Source organism: Palaemon carinicauda, chromosome 31 (assembly GCF_036898095.1).
Source record: "Palaemon carinicauda isolate YSFRI2023 chromosome 31, ASM3689809v2, whole genome shotgun sequence".
Classification (NCBI taxonomy): domain Eukaryota; kingdom Metazoa; phylum Arthropoda; class Malacostraca; order Decapoda; family Palaemonidae; genus Palaemon; species Palaemon carinicauda.
Window position 1 is genome coordinate 9,423 of NC_090755.1, and position 10,578 is coordinate 20,000.

General features: G+C 47.0%; 1 protein-coding gene across 1 annotated transcript; it reads left to right on the forward strand.

Annotated features, from left to right (window-relative positions):
- The first annotated feature begins 3,366 nt into the window (after nt 1-3,366).
- LOC137625070 (golgin subfamily A member 6-like protein 25) lies at nt 3,367-5,739 on the forward strand. Its single transcript, XM_068356000.1, has one exon. It carries the CDS (start codon nt 3,367-3,369, stop codon nt 5,737-5,739), a length of 2,373 nt encoding a protein of 790 aa, XP_068212101.1.
- Nucleotides 5,740-10,578: the final 4,839 nt, after the last annotated feature.

The window sequence follows — 10,578 nt, forward strand, 5'->3', positions numbered from 1 at the left end:
TTGAGAACAATGGTTTTCTTTTGGAGTGTACTTCTCCTAAAAGAGCTTCCTACCATAACTAAGGAGTTTCTTCTACCCCTACCAAGAGGAGGTAGTCCAAAATAGGCAGATAACTTACAAACCAGACCAAAACGTTTAAGGGTCGTCTTCATAGTAAACAAACGCTAGAAATATGAATCTTCAGTTCATGAAACGTTTAAAACATTTAATTAGGCTTTTGTTTACTTCACGAGGTGGCAATTATAACCTCTCTCTCTCTCTCTCTCTCTCTCTCTCTCTCTTGTTGCCTAGACTGTCCCTCAGAGAGGAATTGTGTACCTAGCTGTCAGTCGGCTCGTGTGGGTCATTTGCCAGAGAGAGAGAGAGAGAGAGAGAGAGAGAGAGAGAGAGATTCTTCAATCAGAAAAAACATACAAACACAGAGGCTTCTTTAATTTTTATTCCGTTTAAATAATTTATAACACACACACACACACACACACTATATATATATATATATATATATGACCATGATCAGCAAAGGTGTACTAGTCAAGGCCACATATACTAGGTTGGTTTGCTATAAGCGATCAGACTAAAATTTCCCACCATCAGCAGTGGCCATCTTGATGAAAATGACCCCCCCCCCCAAACATAACATACATGTCTGAGGCCTCTTTCCTGCATTGGATTACGTATGTATATGTTTGTGTATATATGAAATAAAAAGCCAAAAGAAAATGATGGAGGAATTAATATATTTATCTATATATTTAATTAAAGAATTATCATTAAATCTGTCTATCCAAAAAAAAAAAACACACACACTTCAACACGAATTTAAACATCTGCCAAAACAGAGAGGGGTAATCTAACGCTTGACCGAAGTAAGTACGCATCCGCGCGCGCAAGCACACACACACACACACACACACACACACAACACTTAACGAGAACGTAGGGAGGTAGTAAAACATTGGCACTACAGCTAGGTTGGCATGAAGTCACGTCCTGCTAAGATCAGAAAAAAATGAGATTCCAGTTACTGATAAAGGCTAGGATACTCTCTCTCTCTCTCTCTCTCTCTCTCTCTCTCTCTCTCGTTGTTTTTTATCTTTGGTATTAAAGCACTAGCCTGATTTTAATAACTTTAAACACTTTTAATAATAATAATAATAATAATAATAATAATATAATAATTTATTAATAATAATAATAATAAAAATAGTAATAATAATAATAATAATAATAATAATAATAATAATAATAATAATAATAATGATAATAAAAATAATAATTTTAATAGTAATTATAATAATTCTAATTATATTAATAACTATAACATTTTTAATAATAATGATAATAAAAATCTTAATCATCATCAACATCATCATAATACTAATAATAATAATAATGATAATAATAATAAAAATTTATAAAAATAATATATTTTATAAAGGTTTAATAGAATCCTAAATATATGCAGAACATCGATAAAAACACGAGATAAAAAACAATGTAATAATGCAGGAAGCAGGGAACTTTCTCTCTAGAAGAAACAAGAAAAACAATAAAAACAATTAAAGATAATGCCAATAAAAAAGGACAAAGGAATACATGTTAATAGTCAATTAGGCCTATATAGATAAATAAAAAAAATTCTCATTCGTAAAGTGAAGAAACAAACAAACAAACAAACAAAATAGCAATACAAACACACCGGTAGGGACAGAGATTGATTGATTGATTGACAGTTTTCTGGCATCCTGACATCTAAGGTCATTGACGCCGTAGGGTCAGAGATGATAATTGATGATGATGATATGATTTTGGTGTTTTTACTTGTATCTGTAAATATAACTTCAGTTTCAAACTGTTTTTGTAAGTTATATTTTTACTAAAGTTTGAATTCTAATATTTTATGTCTTTTTAGCCCTAAATATGAGAGATGTTGTCCAGACTCTTCGTTTTCTTTTTATTTTACCTTGAAGCTCGCCAGGAACAATGACCTACCTCAATATATATATATTATATATATATATCGTGTGTATTAGTGTATATACAAGAGTATGTGTTTGTATATATATATATATATGTGTGTGTGTGTGTGTGTGTATGTGTGTGTCCATATATGTGCATATATATATGTATACACACAAATACATATATTTGTAAATAAACAAATACACAATATAGATACACACACACATATATATATATATATATATATGTACAGTATATATATACATACATATAATGATATATATATATATATATATATATATTCAAATTAAGCCATATATATTTTTGATATATTAATGTCTGGATTCTCTTAACAACCTCGGGATCACAGACCCAGGCGAAATCTCACAAAGACAAGAGCTTGGCTCCGGCCGGGAATCGAACCCTGGTCGGCAAGCTTATATAGACAGTGACTTAACCCACTTGGCCAAGTGGGTTAAGTCACTGTCTATATAAGCTTGCCGACCAGGGTTCGATTCCCGGCCGGAGCCAAGCTCTTGTCTTTGTGAGATTTCGCCTGGGTCTGTGATCCCGAGGTTGTTAAGAGAATCCAGACATTAATATATCAAAAATATATATGGCTTATTTGAATATGAAAAACACGTAAAAATGTGCAAAATTTATCATAAATATATATATATATATATATTTATATTAACTTACGAAAGGAAACGAATAATGCACAAAACGTCTCTAAAGTACTGAGAGAGAGAGAGAGAGAGAGAGAGAGAGAGAGAGAAGACATTCCGGAAGCCTTCTTGTTCTCCCTTCTTGACGACCCACAATACGTTGAGAGAAAGAGAGAGAGAGAGAGAGAGAGAGAGAGAGAGAGAGAAGACATTCCGGAAGCCTTCTTGTTCTCCCCTTCTTGACGACCCACAATACGTTGAGAGAGAGAGAGAGAGAGAGAGAGAGATCTTGAAGACATTCCGGAAGCCTTCTCGGTCTCCCTTCTTGAAGACTCACAATACGTTACAAAATATTCGGAAATTGAATGATCATACTTATTTATTCAGTTATTTCTTTTAAAAACTTGTTATTAAAAGACCGTACCATATGATTACTATTATTATATTATACAAAAACTGTTATTATTAATAATATTTCCTAAGTTAAAGTCTACTGAAAAGAGAGAGAGAGAATTGTCCAGGAATTCCGTCGATGTCGTTAGCGAGTCAAACTGTCTTCAGGGAAGTCCTCAAGTCTCTCTAGAGGCTTCAAAGAATTAATGTGTGAGAGGCTCGGAGCTTCCGGAAGCTATCTTTCGTTTTTTTCAAAATAAAGTTGGTCAAAGGAAAATCATCTGGTAATCTAGCACAGATTTCTATAAGAATGTTCGGAGTGTTCAAAAAAGCGATCAACGCAATGAGGAACCCATTCAACCGAATCTTAGGAGGATTATTCAAGGGATCACACACAACTGGTGTTCAGGAGCAGCTGTTGGAGTGTGAGACCAATTTAAAGGATCTCGAAGGACAATTGAGGAAAGTTCAAGAGTCTTTCGCGTTCAGGATGGTGTCTTGGCTACTGCCCAAGAGGAGTGACAACTCTGAGGCTGGGATCGGAGATGTTCCCGTCCTCCAACGACTCCTTTCCTCCATTCCTATGGTCGGAGGATTCTGGAGTTCGGGGCAGGATCTTCAGGAATGTCAACTGAAGGTCCAGACTATGGAACGGCAACTGGATATGCTCAGGACTGATCTGAAACCTACAGGAATTCTGGGGAGATTTCTCCCAAACTTCGTCTCTGGAACTGAGGGTGGAACTATTGTCCCCCAAATGAGTGGTGGCAATTGGTTTACTGTTCTTCTGGTTGGTGTTATTGTGGCTGGAAATGTATTGTTATGGAAATTCTTGTCCACAGATAAGGAAGAAAAGGAGCTGAATGAGATAGGTGAAATTATTCAACTGTTGGAAGAGGAAATTGAATTTTTAGACAAAGAAGTGGAGAATGACAGGGAGGAAGACGAAGAAGAAAAAGAGCTGAGGGCAGAGATTCAACGTCTCTGCAACAGAGTCGAAGCTCTTGAAGAGGAAAGGGAAATCAAGACTGAAAAATTCTCAACACAGTTGCAAGATCTTCAACAAACTAAGGATCAGCTGGAAGTCCAATTATCAAATAAAGATGCTTCAATCGGAGAATATCTAAATCAATTAACTAAGATGGAACAAATGAATCTTGAAATAAGCGAGAAACTAGTAAATGTTGAAGGTGAAAAAGCAGACTCTATTCATCGTTTGGAATCTATATTTGAGGGAAAAATTGAGGAATTAGAAAAAACAGTTCAGAATCAATTGGACATTATTAAAGAGATGGAAACAGAAAAAGGAATCAAGACTGAAAAATTCTCAACACAGTTGCAAGATCTTCAACAAACTAACGATCAGCTAAAAGTCCAATTATCAAATAAAGATGCTTCAATCGGAGAATATCTAAATCAATTAACTAAGATGGAACAAATGAATCTTGAAATAAGCGAGAAACTAGTAAATGTTGAAGGTGAAAAAGCAGACTCTATTCATCGTTTGGAATCTATATTTGAGGGAAAAATTGAGGAATTGGAAAAAACAGTTCAGAATCAATTGGACATTATTAAAGAGATGGACACAGAAAAAGAAAAACTAGAGATGAAGCTAACTGAGGCTAAAGAAAAGGATTTGGTCCAGAACAAAAATTACAACAGCCTCTTAGAGGAGTTAGTAAATGTTAAGGAAGAATATTACGAGAAATCAAGTGAGATGGAAGAAAAAAATCTTGAATTAAGTAAGCAACTAGAAAAAGGTGAGCGTGAAAAGGTTGCCTCTATTCATCGGTTAGAATCTATATTTGAGGAAGATATTGAGGAACTGAAAGAGACAATTGAGAAGCAATTAGGAATTATTAGTGAGATGGAAACAGAAAAAGAAAGACTAGAGATGACGCTGAGTGAGGCTAAAGTCAATGATTTGGTCAGGACTGAAAGATATAACGGCCTCTTAGAGGAATTAGTAAGTCTTAAGGAAGAATATTACGATAAGTCAATTGAGATGGATGAAAAAAATCTTGACTTGAGAGAGCAACTAGAAAGAATTAAGAGTGAAAAAGAGGCCGCTATTCATCGGACGGAATCTGTATTTAAGAAAGAGATCCAGGAACTGAAAGAAACGATTGAAAAGCAGTCTGGGATTATTGGTGAAATGAAAACAGAGATGCAGAGGCTGGACCTGGATGCCAACGGACATAAGGAGGAGGAGGAGGAGGAGGAGGTCGTTGGAGGGGCATCTGGTGTTGGTGAATTGCTGGACCGGCTACGAGGCTCAAAAGCGACTCTCCCTCAAAACAACAACAATAATCAGGAAGAGCAGACCCTCCAGAAGGAAACTTCAAAGGAAGAGGAGACCAAAAAGGTCCCCTTAGCTCATATGGGCAGAGGCACAACTGGTTTCTTTAAAAAGAAAATCGGTGAACCTGAGTGTCATATCACCTTCCAAGGTGCGAAGGTTAGAGTTAACACCAAGAGGGACTATGAGCAAAAGGGGCACGTGATTGCCGACTTGGATATCCAAAGGAAGTTCCACAGAGCCATTTATGGAGTGGAAGGAAGGAAGCTGAAGGAAATCACCCGGGAGAGTGGTGTCAAATCCATTTGTATGCCACGAAGGGATGACTCCAGTAATCTCATAACAATCATTGGCACCATAAAGCAGGTTCAATTAGCAGCCGATCACATCGATAAGCTTCTGAAGAGACACCGTTAAGTGAATACTTGGATCCGCAAATGGATGGGGGAACAAAAAAACTAAAAAAAAAATACAAAAAAAATATAAACTAAAAAAAAAAAAAAAAAAATACAAAAAAAAAAAAAAAAAAAAAAAAAGGAACAAGAAGAAGAAGGACTTCAATTTCAGTTTATTTTGAGAGGATAATTAGATTTAGCCGAGTTTTGCAAGGACCAAAACTTAAGGATCTTTAACCTGACTGACCACCCACCTTGAAGAACACTTGGAAGGACTAGCCAGCTTGAGGGATGCAATGCTCAACTATCCAGCTTGAAGGATGCTTGTAATAACCTGGAGGACAACCGGCTATGCAGAAAGAAGAAACCTGGCAGATTCAGGTATGCTATGTACCTTGGTGAACGAGTACAAGGCGTCCGTCAAGTGTACAAATGGTCGGATATCTAGATCTATTCCTCTGGATAACAACCTTCGGGTAGTTCTGGGGGAATAATCTAGAAGACTGGCTATGCAGAGGGAACGAGCTAGGCTTCTTCTAGTACGCACTCTTGTCCTTATAGGTTGACCCAAGATACTTCAGCTGGGGAAGGAAGCTGCGCCTCTTCCTGAGGAGGACAGTCTGGATAGGTGTTCATCAAATGGCTGGTGATGAAGGTTGAAGAGCTGGGATGAGCAGAGTAAGTTTTGGTCCTGACACTTGGTGAGTTGATGCACTCACAATTTTGTGAAAGGAAAAGTATCTTCTTCTTTTTTTTATTAGGCTTAAGGTTTTTTTTTAGGTTTAAGGTTTTTTTTTTTTAGGTTTAAGGTTTTTTTTAGGCTTAAGGTTTTTTTTTTAGGCTTAAGTTTTTTTTTTTAGGTTTAAGGTTTGTTTTTTTAGGTTTAAGGTATGTTTTTTTAGGATTAAGGTTTTTTTTTTAGACTTAAGGACTGGCTATGCAGGTGAAGAACCTCTGATACTGATGAATGAGCGCGTCCTATTTGGGTGGGGAAAATTACGCTTGGCTTCACCACCTGGACTGCTTGGCTTCACCACCCGGCAAAACGATGGGGCTTGGCTTCACCGCCTGGCCCACTTGGCTTCACCACCTGGACTGCTTGGCTTCACCGCCCGGCAATACGATGGCGCTTGGCTTCACCGCCTGGCCCGCTTGGCTTCACCGCCTGGCAAAACGATGGCGCTTGGCTTCACCGCCTGGCCAACAATGGCGCTTGGCTTCACCACCTGACCTACAATGGTGCTTGGCTTCACCGCCTGGCCCGCTTGGCTTCACTGCCCGGCCCAACGATGGCGCTTGGCTTCACCGCCTGGCCCGCTTGGCTTCACCGCCCGGCAAAACGATGGCGCTTGGCTTCACCGCCTGGCCAGCTTGGCTTCACCGCCTGGCCAGCTTGGCTTCACCGCCCGGCAAAACGATGGCGCTTGGCTTCACCGCCTGGCCCGCTTGGCTTCACCGCCCGGCAAAACGATGGCGCTTGGCTTCACCGCCTGGCCCGCTTGGATTCACCGCCCGGCAAAACGATGGCGCTTGGCTTCACCTCCTGGCAAAACGATGGCGCTTGGCTTCACCGCCCGGCAAAACGATGGCGCTTGGCTTCACCGCCTGGCCTCACCGCCCGGCAAAACGATGGCGCTTGGCTTCACAGCCCGGCAAAACGATGGCGCTTGGCTTCACCGCCTGGCCCGCTTGGCTTCACCGCCCGGAAAAACGATGCACTTGGCTTCACCGCCTGGCCCGCTTGGCTTCACCGCCCGGCAAAACGATGGCGCTTGGCTTCACCGCCCGGCAAAATGATGGCGCTTGGCTTCACCGCCTGGCCCGCTTGGCTTCACCGCCCGGCAAAACGATGGCGCTTGGCTTCACCGCCCGGCAAAACGATGGCGCTTGGCTTCATCGCCTGGCCCGCTTAGCTTCACCGCCCGGCAAAACGATGGCGCTTGGCTTCCCCACCTGGCCCGCTTGGCTTCACCGTCCGGCAAAACGATGGCGCTTGGCTTCACCGCCTGGCAAAACGATGGCGCTTGGCTTCACCGCCTGGCCCGCTTGGCTTCACCGCCCGGCAAAACGATGGCGCTTGGCTTCACCGCCTGGCCCGCTTGGCTTCACCGCCCGGCAAAACGATGGCGCTTGGCTTCACCGCCCGGCAAAACGATGGTGCTTGGCTTCACCGCCCGGCAAATCGATGGCGCTTGGCTTCACCGCCTGGCCCACTTGGCTTCACCGCCCGGCAAACCGATGGCGCTTGGCTTCACCGCCCGGCAAAACGATGGCGCTTGGCTTCACCGCCTGGCCCGCTTGGCTTCACCGCCCGGCAAAACGATGGCGCTTGGCTTCACCGCCTGGCCCGCTTGGCTTCACCGCCTGGCCCGCTTGGCTTCACCGCCCGGCAAAACGATAGCGCTTGGCTTCACCGCCCGGCAAAACGATGGCGCTTGGCTTCACCGCCTGGCCCGCTTGGCTTCACCGCCCGGCAAAACGATGGCGCTTGGCTTCACCGCCCAGCAAAACGATGGCGCTTGGCTTCACCTCCTGGCCCGCTTGGCTTCACCGCCCGGCAAAACGATGGCGCTTGGCTTCACCGCCCGGCAAAACGATGGCGCTTGGCTTCACCGCCCGGCAAAACGATGGCTCTTGGCTTCACCGCCTGGCCCGCTTGGCTTCACCGCCTGGCCCGCTTGGCTTCACCGCCTGGCCCGCTTGGCTTCACCGCCCGGCAAAATGATGGTGCTTGGCTTCACTGCCCGGCAAAACGATGGCGCTTGGCTTCACCGCCTGGCCCGCTTGGCTTCACCGCCCGGCAAAACGATGGCGCTTGGCTTCACCGCCTAGCCCGTTTGGCTTCACCGCCCGGCAAAACGATGGCGCTTGGCTTCACCGCCTGGCCCGCTTGGCTTTACCGCCTGGACCGCTTGGCTTCACCGCCTGGCCCGCTTGGCTTCACCGCCTGGCCCTCTTGGCTTCACCGCCCGGCAAAACGATGGCGCTTGGCTTCACCGCCTGGCCCGCTTGGCTTCACCGCCCGGCAATACGATGGAGCTTGGCTTCACCGCCTGGCCCGCTTGGCTTCACCGCCCGGCAATACGATGGCGCTTGGCTTCACCGCCCGGCAAAACGATGGCGCTTGGCTTCACCGCCCGGCAAAACGATGGCGCTTGGCTTCACCGCCTGGCCCGCTTGGCTTCACCGCCTGGCCCGCTTGGCTTCACCGCCTGGCAAAACGATGGCGCTTGGCTTCACCGCCTGGCCCGCTTGGCTTCATCGCTCGGCAAAACGATGGCGATTGGCTTCACCGCCTAGTCCGCTTGGCTTCACCGCCCGGCAAAACGATGGCGCTTGGCTTCACCGCCCGGCAAAACGATGGCGCTTGGCTTCACCGCCCGGCAAAACGATGGCGCTTGGCTTCACCGCCCGGCAAAACGATGGCGCTTGGCTTCACCGCCTGGCCCGCTTGGCTTCACCGCCCGGCAATACGATGGCGCTCGGCTTCAACCCCTGGCTCGCTTGGCTTTACCGCCCGGCAAAACGATGGCGCTTGGCTTCACCGCCCGGCAAAACGATGGCGCTTGGCTTCACCGCCTGGCCAGCTTGGCTTCACCGCCCGGCAAAACGATGGCGCTTGGCTTCACCGCCTAGCCCGCTTGGCTTCACCGCCCGGCAAAACGATGGCGCTTGGCTTCACCGCCCGGCAAAACGATGGCGCTTGGCTTCACCGCCCGGCAAAACGATGGCGCTTGGCTTCACCGCCTGGCCCGCTTGGCTTTACCGCCTGGCCCGCTTGGCTTCACCGCCTGGCCCGCTTGGCTTCACCGCTTGGCTTCACCGCCTGGCCCGCTTGGCTTCACCGCCCGGCAATACGATGGCGCTTGGCTTCACCGCCTGGCCCGCTTGGCTTCACCGGCCGGCAATACGATGGCGCTTGGCTTCACCGCCCGGCAAAACGATGGCGCTTGGCTTCACCGCCTGGCCCGCTTGGCTTTACCGCCTGGCCCGCTTGGCTTCACCGCCTGGCCCGCTTGGCTTCACCGCCTGGCCCGCTTGGCTTCACCGCCCGGCAATACGATGGCGCTTGGCTTCACCGCCTGGCCCGCTTGGCTTCACCGGCCGGCAATACGATGGCGCTTGGCTTCACCGCCCGGCAAAACGATGGCGCTTGGCTTCACCGCCCGGCAAAAAGATGGCGCTTGGCTTCACCGCCTGGCCCGCTTAGCTTCACCGCCCGGCAAAACGATGGCGCTTGGCTTCACCGCCCGGCAAAACGATGGCGCTTGGCTTCACCGCCTGGCCTGCTTGGCTTCAATGCCCGGCAAAACGATGGCGATTGGCTTCACTGCCTGGCCCGCTTGGCTTCACCGCCCGGCAAAACGATAGCGCTTGGCTTCACCGCCTGGCCCGCTTGGCTTCACCGCCCGGCAATACGATGGCGCTCGGCTTCACCGCCTGGTCCGCTTGGCTTCACCGCCCAGCAAAACGATGGCGCTTGGCTTCACCGCCCGGCAAAACGATGGCGCTTGGCTTCACCGCCCGGCAAAACGATGGCGCTTGGCTTCACCGCCCGGCAAAACGATGGCGCTTGGCTTCACCGCCCGGCAAAACGATGGCTCTTGGCTTCACCGCCCGGCAAAACGATGGCTCTTGGCTTCACCGCCTGGCCCGCTTGGCTTCACCGCCCGGCAAAACGATGGCGCTTGGCTTTACCGCCTGGCCCGCTTGGCTTTACCGCCTAGCCCGCTTGGCTTTACCGCCCGGCAAAACGATGCCGCTTGGCTTCACCGCCTGGCCCGCTTGGCTTCACCGCCCGGCAAAACGATGGCGCTTGGCTTCACTGCCTGGCCTGCTTGGCTTTACCGCCTGGCTTGCT